The sequence below is a fragment of the Cryptotermes secundus genome, unplaced genomic scaffold (genome assembly GCF_002891405.2).
Source record: "Cryptotermes secundus unplaced genomic scaffold, Csec_1.0 scaffold205, whole genome shotgun sequence".
Classification (NCBI taxonomy): domain Eukaryota; kingdom Metazoa; phylum Arthropoda; class Insecta; order Blattodea; family Kalotermitidae; genus Cryptotermes; species Cryptotermes secundus.
Genome location: NW_019731570.1, coordinates 986540 through 999771, shown reverse-complemented (window position 1 = coordinate 999771; position 13232 = coordinate 986540). Strand labels below are relative to the sequence as shown.

General features: G+C 35.9%; 1 protein-coding gene across 3 annotated transcripts in view; it reads right to left on the bottom strand.

Moving 5' to 3' along the window:
• Positions 1-13232, bottom strand: part of LOC111867096 (serine/threonine-protein phosphatase 4 regulatory subunit 4) — an 80483-nt gene that overhangs the window by 37956 nt on the left and 29295 nt on the right. For all 3 annotated transcript variants that reach the window (XM_023856600.2, XM_023856599.2, XM_023856601.2), the window contains exons 5-10: positions 11372-11478; positions 9294-9523; positions 7506-7628; positions 6026-6132; positions 2755-2958; positions 934-1089 (exon numbers count right to left, since the gene is read on the bottom strand). In XM_023856600.2, coding sequence (XP_023712368.1) covers positions 934-1089; positions 2755-2958; positions 6026-6132; positions 7506-7628; positions 9294-9523; positions 11372-11478 — 927 coding nt within the window. The remainder of the gene's footprint in view (positions 1-933; positions 1090-2754; positions 2959-6025; positions 6133-7505; positions 7629-9293; positions 9524-11371; positions 11479-13232) is intronic.

The following is a 13232-nucleotide window of genomic DNA, read 5'->3' as shown; positions in this document are numbered from 1 at the left end:
AGGTGTATGTTCAAGTCTGGCCCCTATGTCATCTAACCTTCCCTCAGTATGCACTTGGCACTGATGTTTTTTATTCTTGTCTGTTAAGAATCCCGTTGATCTACATTTATTCACTAAACTGTGAACTGTTTGCCTGCTGGGAACTATTTCATCACTGAATTTACATCAAAATTTTCACTGCCACTTTCTAGCAGATCCATACTTCACATGGGTGTCATACAAAAATAAACAATGATCTAAAGTACACGACACCATGACAGAACACACTGCTCACTAATTGTAACTGAGATCAAATGTGTAATGGAGTTGATAATTACTGCCCACTGCTGACAAATCATAAAAAATTTCCATGCATGAACAACACTGCTGGTTATGAAACATGATGCAGTCAAGTGGTCCACAAAGTTTATAACTTCCCTTCATTACAAATGTTGCAGGCCATCAGACATACAGATTCATTGGCAAAATTCACATGCGCCTTGCAGCCAGTGGTGCACCAGTCACAATGAAGTACAGAGCCATTTGCAAATATAGTTTCCTTTTATAGAATCAGCTGGTTTTATGTCAGATATCGGACATATGGGTTTCATTAAACCAGAGAAACTTTCCAAGTAAAGGTTTGTTGGGCTACAAGTCCTGACTTTTGTTTATTATGTTGGTGACCATGCTCTGGACCAAGTTTCAGTATATTTTATTATTTTTTTCTATCTTAAAAGAATCAATTTCTTAAACAAAGTCAATTTTTGAATCTTTCATCGATAATTCTATCAGCAACTAAAACTGGACTGGAAAGGATAAAACTGCCAAACAAAAGAAAATTCATATCTTGACATTACAATGATAGAACTTGTTAACACTAACCTCAATACCCTGCACCAGCAGGAAAGACAACAGCTTGTATTCATTAACAACCATACAAACTCAAGTGCTCACCATAAAATCTGGTGAAAAGGTGCCTGCCTTAGAAAGCAGTAACAGTGTTTGTCCCAAGTGAGGCACCAACCCTTGTAACACTTCTGCATCATCCTTCAGCAATGTTATCAGCTCAGGTTTCAACACTGAGCTGGCTGATCCTAATATCCCTGCAATCTGCAAACAGTATTCATTCATTACAATATGAATTTACTGGAGAGACTGATGAAAAAACATGAGTAAGAACAAATATTTTTCTTTTTACAATAAGTGTATATCAAACAAAATTTTACCAACACTTTCATTTTAAAAGATACAAATCTATCATAGTCTACCAGTCAAAGAACTACATAAACATGGAAGCAGTCACATTGAATACTACTGTCACATTTTTATTTCTGGTTATGATACTCAAAATAACAGCATTACGTATTTACTAGTCACGGCAGCCCTTAAACTTTCAAGATCAAATTGAGAAAATATTGATTTAATCAATCATTTTTCAATTTCAAACTTTAAGAATTTTCAGACAATTGCTTTTGCTCTCCACATACACATGCAAACAACCCAACCCATTTGAAAGCCATCACCGCTCAACATGTGTCTCCACCTCTTTCTGCAATATGTTACAGTGATAACAACCGCAAAATAGCTGGATAAAAATGGAATTTAGCAACTAGCATGAAGTAAATAACGATGTGCACAAGAGAAGCATGGGAAACAAACACAGTGCAGTGGTCTCACTTGAGGATAGAGTTCACCCGATGATGGCCCAATGAGGCCGAAACATGTTGTGAAGATAAATTACATAAAACCAAGATAACTTGAGGCATGTGGACATACACTTTTAATGTGTAAATTTATATGCTAACATAATAGCCTACAGGCATTTTAAGTGTCATAGTATTAAAATGCAATTTTAGAGAACAACATATTCCTAATGTCTCTTTAAAGTTGTATTATTGATGGATACGTTAGTAAAGTAGGATAATGTCTCAATACAACGGGATGCTGAAATATAATATTGTTTAATTAGTCAACAATAACAAACACAGTGATGGTTTGAAATTTTAAGATTACATATTACAAATTTAACATACACAAATATGTAATTAAACAATGAGTTCTTTAAAAAACTATAGCTGCACTCCATTTTGAATGCTGTGTCTTCATATACCTACTAAATTAATTAGGGATCTTTCCATTTTTACTGTAAATAATGCTTTAAAGATTAAATCTTTCAGTTAGATGTTCCAATACTACAAACAAAATTTGTAATTTTTTTATATTTTTAAGAGCAACATTTTTCTCTAAAGGATATATTCTCCGTGCATGAACCTATTTAGTTTATTGCTTTCATTTAAGTATATTGTGATTATTTTATGGCAGTTTATATTTATTTTTAATAACTGCCTGTTACAGGCTTCTGCTGTTGGCAAGAATTCTAATAAAGAAATTTGAATTATCACTGTAATTATCACTGCTGCTGCTGTTGTTGTCACTGTCACTGTTGTTACTGTTGTTGTTCTTATGTTTGTCCTTGATATACTTTTACAAAAAGAAAATCAACCACATACAATATAATATATATATATATATATTTCTGTTTCCTTAACAATAAATTATGTCTTCATATTTCCTATCAACAGTAACATAGATATGTCATGCAGAATCTGAGAAATCAAAGCATGTATAAATACATCACTACTGTTCAGAGATCATTGAACATTTTTGCTAGAAGGTTCTAAAATATCTTATATTGCTCACTTCCATTACCTGGGCTACTACATCTGTGAGATTCAATGAGAATATTGTCAGGTTAAAGGTCAAAGAAGCCATTACCTCATACAAGCCACAGGCAACTGTATGCCGAATCATGAAATATGGATCACATGCAAGATCTCGGAATGTGGAGTACAGTTGTTGACTGAAGTTATCCATTTTTCCAGCTGTACCACAAAACGCGGTGATGGCTGGGAAGTTGTAAGCACAATTATGTCTGCATGCAATGTGGTTGTCAGTGTTGGCTGGTACCACATCTGGCATCTATAATTGTAAAACAGTGATTATAAATACTCAATGTATCCTCTGACTTTGCCAATATTCTCTAAACGACAATTAGTTCCTACACGCAAATATATATATATATATATATTTTTGTGACGTGGATGGCGCAACAGGAAGTAGGGGTCACGTGAACTCTGTGGTCTCGCGAGTGTACTACGCTACATTGTTTTTCATAGTTACTGCTGTGAGAACCTCAGATCTCAGATAGTTTTGTGCTGCTAAAGTANATGTTCTATTTGTTAATCCAACAGTAATACCTTAAAACTCAAGTCTTTCTGTACCCCATGAATGACTGCTTTACATGCAACAAACTGTCTGTGAACCATTCTTAACCGTTCAGCGTGGTCTGACGTGTATGTTTCGTCAGGTATTTAAATCGTCTGGGGGGGTTCGATGTGTATGTTTCGTCCAGCTGCACACCTATGTTATAACGCCCATAATAATTGATGGTTTTGCTGTAGATTGTTACATTTTTCGCTGGCCTGTTGTCAGGAGAACTGTATTTAATGACACATGAGTTTAAGAGCGCTAAGTCATCATTACATATGCCTGTCTTGCAGCAAAGTTCCTGTGGCTATTGCGAGCGGTTCTACTGTTATGAATATCGTGTTTTTCTTTGCTATGAAGTTATAAACAGCAGAGACATGATATGTGCTGTGTTTATAATATCATATTGCCCTGAGCTGGCCACACTAACACACTCAATTGGAATTCTTAGAAGAGGGATGTCCATACATTTATTCTTGCGAGATCCATTGATTTCGCACAGTACAAAGGCCCAGTTCTTAGAAAAACGCCACAACTTAAGGCAGAACACTGTGGTCACCCCCTGAGACGATACGGATGTGTGTGGGGGAGGGAAAAGAACTCATTCCTTCATGTATTATCGCTCCAGTTGACGCCATTTTATCGTACTGACCTTGGTGGTCGTTTCGAGGGATGACCATAAATATTATTTTTGAGCAGCTAAGCTCTGCTTTCGTTCACTATATACCAGCCANGGGGAAGAAGGCAAGGCCGCACAGAAGTGTGGTTAAAAAAAGAGCCAAAGGAAAGATACGCAGTATTGGTGTGGGAATGTGAGCCAGCGCTGTGTTTAGACGAATGCTTCAAGGCGTCACCTGCTTGCATTGCCGAGATACCGGGCGTTCATATTATAAGGCAAGGTTATAAAACCATCTTTTAAGATCATTTTAGTGAAAGTTTCATCCTTCAAGGCGTACCATTCACTGCTCAAATACTAAACAACCTGCTTCCATTGCCGAGATACAGGGCGCTCATATTATAAGGTAAGGTTATAAAACCACCTTTTAAGATCATTTTAGTGAAAGTTTCATGTTCCTATCTCATATATTTTAAGAACAATGATGAATAAATCATTTTCGAGCAAAATTTAAATGGACGGCTGAATATATTACCGCCGGAGAGACGGCCGCGGAATTTAAATGACCGCGCGGAAGGGTTAATTATTTAAGCTTTTCTGTATTTAGCATGAAAAGGAAAGTTAATGGCATTCATATTTCCCATGAGGTAAGGTAAAAATTTAAAATTATATACAGATTTTTTTCAAGGTGTGGAATACCATTATGACATTATATTGGAAAAATTAAAATTACAGACACTGTATATCAGACATAACCACCTTGATCCTTTGTTCTTAATAAATGTCTTCAGTGGCATTAAATATTCCCCATTATTTTTTTTTTATTTTTTTTCTTTCCGTTCATTCTGTCCTGTGTTGTCTTACTGCTGCTTATGTTTGTATTTGTGCTGACTCTGTATTTGGCTATTGGCTCTCAAGCTCAGCACATAAATGAATTAAGAATTGACCTGAATTGAAACTTTGTCTTATCTAAGATTTTAAAGGTTGATAGACTTATCGTTGATTTTACAGTACCTGTAGCTGCCCTTTTTAGATTATGACTCAACGGTTTCAGCTTTTATGTTTGTCACACTCTGGTATCGTAGACTCTGGCCATTACAATATGGATAATGTCCAGGAAGTAAATTACTGTACTAACATACCATCATCAGGAATTTTTAGGTGTTATTTAAATTTACGAAGATGGCAATGTGAAGAGGAAGCAAACGTATTTCCAGGCAAAATCAGGAGAATAACAAGAATAATAAAACCTGGAATAATGAAAAAACTGTTCTGGAGGTATGTGCTTGAAAAATTGGGACATGTCTGGTTGAAGATCAATCATACCACCACAGAATAACCCACCACTTCCTATTACTTATCATCAGACTAATACAGAGACCATGCAAACCCTACCCTCATGCAATTATACATGCCATACTCTATGGAAATGAAGGTGGATCATCACAATATAGTGACACAGACCATTATGTCACTGACGTCATCATTGGAGAGTTACTAGATTCTATATTCAACAAACTTCCAGCAACTTATTTAAATTTTGACAATGATGACTATCTGATTATGTATGTATATTTATATGTTATATTGTATTATTGACTTGTTCTATATCTGAGGCAGATGCCTCTATGGATTTTTTTGGAACTATAAATAAATGAATGAATGAATGAATGAATGAATTCATACACCAGCTGGAAATTCAAACATACTAACACAGGACTTTTCTTCTGTAATATTACCTACACAAGGTACAACATACCATTGTTCACAGGGTAGACAGACTTTAGTATATTTGTGTGATATGTCACACACATTTTAACAGAACTCATTTTATGAATTTGTTGTTATAATAATATATTCCTGATATCTAATGCAATTTACTGGAATAGAATTTCCCTCTGATAATGAGGTTTTCAAATTACTAAACATCACAAAGAATTTCATATACAACACTGAAACATTGGCTTCAGAATAATAAGCCATCCTCTTCTTCTGTTATGAAAACGAAAATCATGAATAAGGTTCATTAATTTCCAGATGGAGACCTCAGAATCAAAATACTGATCTTCTGCAAAGCAGATGTGCCATGGTCAATATGAAACAATTAAAGTTGTATACTTCATTCAAAATTCATGCACAGAAATTCTCACTTAAGTGCCTTACCATGGCATAGTCAGGTACATTTGTCTTCATCACCTGAGGCAGTCCCAACTCAGCCATTTTCTGGTAGTGTCGCAACATCCATGCTTTCTCCTGTGGTGTAAGCAGCTCTGCAACAAACCATTAATCAGTTATTCTGTACTGCAACAGGCTATATTTAACAAGTCAATTCCTTGTTCTTAGAAATTTCATAAAAAAATGGATGAAATAACAATGACTAGACTACAAAGTTACCTTGATGTCAAAACAGAGTTGAACAAAAAGACAGATAGCTAGCCATGTACAAAATTGGGCTACACACTGAACAATAGCATTGGACTGAACCCACAAGAAGCTAAAATTACTTGGGTACAAGTGAACTCCTGCAGTTGATATTAGAGTAAGTACTGTTCTCATGGGCATCACTGATACAGAAAATATTTCATATACTAAAATATCAATGGGGAGGCCAAAAATTAATGCCCTGTAACTCAAATATACATGTTTCAGACTCTAGTGGATATTAAGGCTTCTGTATTTTCGAATCAGAGTGGAACACTTATAGAAGTACTGGCTTTCTGGACTTCATCCATCATCTAGTATTGTAAAAACTAGAGAAAGTGACTCAGGTTAGCTCCTTCTAAGGGACCCAACAGAATAGGCAATTCCCTTCTCACCTGAAGACAGAAAGAGATCCAGTTTCTGAAACATCGTGTTCTCTAGTTTTTAGAATACTGGACAATGGACAAAGTCCAAAAATCCAATAAATCTTAAATTTGAGCTTCTTTAGCACATCAAATTAACACATCAACAATAAACATCATATACTGTATGCACAGTTGTACTTTCATCCATTTACTTAATTGTCAGTTTCTTTTGTTAGGTGACAACTATAACAAAGCAATGAATTATCATACACAGAAAACCTGAACTGTCAATGTTCAGCCAGTAGTGACAGCTATTTCACTTTTCATGAAAAACAATGCATATATGTAAATGATAATTAGATTTGGTAAGATAACTGTTTCACTGAACGATTGAGGTGTTCTGGTGTAAGACGGTGAAATTTTATAAGGAAATATAAGAGTATGGGACTACATAAATTATTGGATATTCTGGTCTATAAGAAGCACACAGAACTTTGATGGAAAACTTTAGGGGAAAATCTGCCATACCACCCAAAATGCATAGCGATTTTAGACAATATTTGCAAAGAAAACGAGTATGTCTTGTACACTGTAAAATATGGTACATGTTCTAGTAACTTTCTTTTATTAGATGTAAAGAAAATAAATTCAATTTCGTTAACATATTACCAATCTGAATATTTCCAAGAGGTAATTCCACCTAATACATGAACAAAGCTTTTGCCCATCTGAAGGAAAATTAAAGTGATGGGTTTTCTGAAGTTTAACCAAGAAATAAACACATAACCACCTGTCAGTGTGCATAAACTAGTGAACTCAAGTCTTCAGCATATCTGTATAAAAAATATAATACTCACTTTCTAAACCGAGACAGAGTTTTCCAAATTGCTCCGATATCTTCACCATCACTGAATCTTCTGCTCTCAAAGACTGTTCACACATTTTCTTCACCAGAGGAACAATTGTAAACTTCACTGAATCTAGGCAGAATTATAATATTAGTAAAATACTGACTCATTTGGAGACTACGAGAATAAATGAAAGAGAAGGATAGCATAATGTTAACACATTTGACCTGCATACAGAATATGTCTGGTTAGATTTTAGCTGGGGACTGGTTACAATAATTACATACTATTAGGAGTTGTCAATGTGACGTAACACACGAAATTCACAGATGCATATCTGATGTTAAACAAATAATGTTAAATGTTAAATAAAATCTATATTTTGCATTTTACTGGGAGATGGTATATTTGAGCACTGAACAGAGTAAAATCTGAAATGGGGAGGAAATCAAGTGATGTGTCAATTCTTTCTAGCATCTCCACAGCAAAGTTTGTACGTGGTACTTGGTCACTCGGTTTTAGTGTATGACTCATTTGAATCTTGTATACTCTTAGGCAGGGCCTTTCGTATAGTAGATTTTGCACTGCTGAACATGGAATTTGTAACTTCAAGCTAGCAGCATGAATTGATTTGCATGGACTTCACTGGAATACCTCTCTAATGTGACTAACACTTTGTTCAGAGGTCCGTGTCTTTCCAGGAGATTTTACATGCAACCGACTACCTGTAGTCCACATTTTGTTGTCCCAGAACTGAATGGTTTTCCATGTAGGAGGCTGACATCCACATTTCATTCTAAAACAACGCTGGACAGCCATAAGAGATTATAACTCTGCTAGCTACAACACACACTGAACCTGTTCCTGTGTTGTTGACATCATTACTGAGCTCACCAGCTGAGTGTTCAGCTTCACACCTCAACTACTTTACCCTAGCCCTAGTCTTTAGCACCCACTGAATAGGAGGTTGGGTGAGCCCCAGAGCCAGTATGGACAAGATCAGGAAGTGAAAATTCTTGACCCTTCCAGGACTCAAACTCCAAGCCCTCAGTCACCCAGCCCATAGCCAGTCACTATACTGACTATGCTAACCTGGTTCTACTAAATTTCAGGATCAACCTTAAATTATTATCTCATTTATATATTTACTGAAGACTGATAATGTAGCCTACTATCCATTAGACAGGAGTCAGTTTTGGTCTCCTCTGTTGCAAAAGAAAACAAAATCTGAAAGTGAAATCCATGACTCCTAACGTGTTATGTAACATGCTCACTAGTTCAGCACAATTTAATTTCTTTCATCTGACATAAATTTTAAGCAAAAGCAACTGTTCTATTATACATTATGTTGCCGTTGTGTTGGAGATTTTCTTTTGTTTTGGTATTGGATTCAATCATTTGTCATGACAACACGGGTCACAGAGCCAAAGAGTTTTGAGAAACATAGGAATGCATGACAAGATTACAAAATGAATGTAACCCTTTGATTGTCAAGCCCCAACATAGATCTACCAGCTAGAAATACCAAGGCTGTTTACAGGTAAATAACATTCAACAGAAGCACCCACAATACTTCCTCAGACAAGCTTCAGAATTCCCACATGTGCAGATTATCTGAAAGCCTGTTCTTTCCTCTACATACCTGTATGTTACATTTGATGCCATCTATTGATGGATATGTTGTACTAACTGATTAACAAAGAGACAATCTCTTCTGTTGTGACAGGTTTAACTCAAGTATGCTGACTTGATTTAATTGATTCATGATATGCAAAGGCTTAAAAATAAGACACCAACCTGCCTGTAAAGTAGGAAGCATATTGACAATAGTTTCCACAGCTTCAAGTCGTACGTGACTTTCTTCATCACTTGCTAGTTCCACTAATGATGGCAATAAAGCTGGCTTCACTGTCTCCGCATCCAGACTTCTAGCAACATAATGCAACTGTGAACAGATGCAAGCACGGACTTCATAGTTCACATCCTGACACAGTGAATGTATCAGTGGTAGTACTTCCTTCTTCAGCCTGTAAGAGAGCATTAAATATGAAAAGTGAAAAAAGACATAACAGTGTTCAAATTTGAGAACCTAGCAAAATGAAGCAAGATTGTGCCCCATTTCATCCTACCTCACTTCAAGCCTTTATTACACATTCATCCATTTTCAGCTGAAGATGAATTTTGGAGCTAATCACAATGAAAAAATTACTAAACAAAACATATAGTATATTATAGTACTGGTTCCAAAACTTAATCATTCCAAAAACTCCTACACTGAAAAATAATAATGAACACCCGTCTAAAACTCCTTGATAAGTTCTCATTTACATGTTTCTTCCACTCCCTCCAACATGCACATCGCTTAGGTTATCATCAGAACTAAAACTTCATACGCCAATCTGAAAAGAACAAAACTGGTGTAACGAAGTAACTTGCCTATGAAACTGGAAGACAATAACATATATTTTATAAAACAAACAGGGCACCAGAACTCATGTCACTTACTCGTTTTTTGCAATAACAATACTGCCATAAAAGCATCCACCATCATCTATCTCTTCCAGTGAATCCCAAGAGAGTGTTTATGTGGTCCCTGAGGTTTCAGAAAACATTGTATTATGGCTCCTAGTAACAATGAACCCACAGACCAAAGGACTGGAAAAGGATAAAATACCAAGAGCAAGTCTATATGTGGAGGGAAAATCGAACAATTGGACAGTAAGGAAAAAGCTGATAAAACTTGGTGAAAGGAGGCATGGATGGAACAGGGCTAGGCTGGAATAACTTCAAACAGAAAATATGTGAGACAGTGGGAAAGTCTCTGAGAAGAGATGACACACAAAAGTGGAAATGTTCATGCATATGAGAAATGGCTGATGTGAAAATGACATATCAAAAATGTTTCTGATTCTGTTATTAAAAGGGTTCACTGTAATGTTTGAGAATCATTCTGATAGTGATTGGACTTTACATCAAACAAAATCTGTGATCTCTCACTCCACCTCTCACATATACACATGCACATACATATATTTCATTTTCCTTTTGGTTCATTTAAAACACTGTAAATAGCTCAGATTATATAGTGTAAAATCAAAGGATGATTAGCAAAAGTAAAATTTACTACCACTGAATGTGACTGGGATGCCTACAAGTTGTCTCTCCCCCACAATGGCAATAAAATACAATACTACCACTGAACAAGGAGCTGTGTGGTGGCTGAGATGAAAACTTTAAGAGTGTTGAAACATCAGATTTAAGTCTGTTATCTGAAATTAAAACAAGAAATTCTGAGATGAACTAATCACCTACTTTCCTTTGATACAACACAGATTGCACAGAAAGCAACATGTCCAACAATTCTTCTATTGTTGCATGTGTATTCATTGCTGCAGTAATGCTTTTACTGAGCTGTTCCCTAGTAACGATAGGGGGATACACGTATAGACATACAGACTGAAGGGAGGGTTTTATAAAGTACACCATTATTTTTATTGCTACTGGGGTGGGACTAAGTCCCTGTACTGTGGCCACTTCTGGCCTTGTACCAGCCCCAGATGATAGGTGGAGCAATTGGTGGAATGAAGATTGGCAGGGGAACCAAAGTACTCGGAGAAAACCTGCCCCAGCGCCACTTTGTCCACCACAAATCCCACTTGACGAGACCCTGGATCGAACCCGGGCCACCATGGTGGGAAGCCAGTGACTAACCGTTTGAGCTATGGCACGGCCTAAGTACACCATTGAAATGGGCTCAGATAACAGGGGAGGATAGAAAGATGCACAGTCAGCATTTATATTTCTTAAAAATGAAAAAGGAGGCTAAAAAATTAACTGGAAATTGCCAGTCCATGTTGTTGCTGCTACATACTCACATATAGGGTTCAAATTTTGTTGCTATTTTCCCAAGTAATTTGCAGGCTGTGAGACGAGTAGATACAGGCTGAGCAATTTGACCTTTGGCAATGGCTACTGGCAAAATCTGGAAGAACAACGAAATGCACCAGATCATATCAGTAACAAGAGTCCTATTCCTCATATAATTAAAAAGAAAGAAATGTTAGTCAAAAATGTGCAAATTGCTTATACAGCATCAAAAGTAATAAGCAACAAATTAAGGTGCTTAGGATCAACTGCCAATATTGAAGACCAGTGAAAACGCTGACTGATTTTTCTTAAAGTGAACTGTTCTAAAATAATAAATTGATTTACTATGACTATCCTACTGAATAATATTTTAATATTTACTATACATAAACAAGTTTCACATTTTCAAGAATGAATCATGAAAAATCTTTCTCTTGATTTGAACACTGATCTTTCAGTCTTGAACTCACAATAGTTTATTATTTACTATGCATAAGCAAGTCTTAAATTTTCATGGTGAAATCATGAAAAATCTTGATCTTGATTTGAACACTGATCTTTAGTCTTGATTTCGTGAATTTTCAGATAACTCCTTTTGTGCTGTACAGCAGATACCCAATCCATAAGAATCATAATTGTCAGCTATGACAGTACAAATCAACTTGTAAACAAAGTCTATCTCTCACCCTCTTTCTGCCCATGGTCCCATGGTGAAAAAAGACATGACCCCAGAAATAAACTTTCTTAACATACAATGATTTAGAAAATTTGTCACTGAAAAAAGATCTGATATCAAAAGGGATAGGCCGCACACTTTAGTGCATTATGAAATGAGGAAAGTGTTTTAAACTGTAATTACTGTGAAAAAAACTAGTCTAGTACAGAAAACTGTCATTCTCCTCTTGGTTCTCAAAAATTTAATATTCTTGTCTTTATCTCATCTTAAACCTAAAGTTATTTTTGCACATGGTTATTATTTGTCATCATGGTGGCACACAGTGTTCATTTTATGCATAAAATCAAATGCAGGGCAGTTAACGGTTTTGAAAATGAAAGATTATGTGTGCAGTTCTTGGAACAGGTCTCCTAAAGTCTTGGCTTTCTATTATAATTCTAATCCTATTAAATTGTTGATAGAAAAACTGAATTCCACAAACTTCTGAAGTCTCTGGATGAAACCTTAGAATATGGTTGCTTGACAATAAGACACAATTATGTAACTTAAAGAGATCCACATGACATTAAGCATGGTCACCTTTAAAAAGTCCATTTTAACCTTTAAGTGACGGCCCTTTAAATTCCGGTAACGGCAGCAGGACGGATTTGATTTAAATACCCGCAATATTAAAGCAATAAAAACTGTAATCATTTCCTAAAATTGCTGTGATTTCTACAATTGTTGTGATAAACGCACCAAATAAACGCTGTTTTTTTCTAGAAAGAATATAGAATCAGATATCATAATTCAGAGACTTTATAAAATGTGTAAAAAATTTTAGACTGATTCCAAGCATAAAATTCCCAAATTTGTCGTCAGCCTACAAGAATTCATATAGTTCTTGGAAACAAGAACGCTCTATGCAGATGTGGCAACACAGGCAACACAGCGGATTGTTATGAAGATGATTATGTTTAGTCTCGCATGTCTCAAAGCATATACATGTACCTTCTTTGGTATGCAGAGATGTGGGCCTGTATATCACCGTTTATAAGAGCGCTGATTGTTTATTGTTCTCTTATGGAGAACTCAAGTTTCAAATAAATTACACAGTTCATGTCTGCAGTTTAGTCAGAAGACAGATGTACAATCACACCACATCACTAATAGGGTTCCAAAGAAGGAATACTGTTCCTTTGCAACATTAAAGA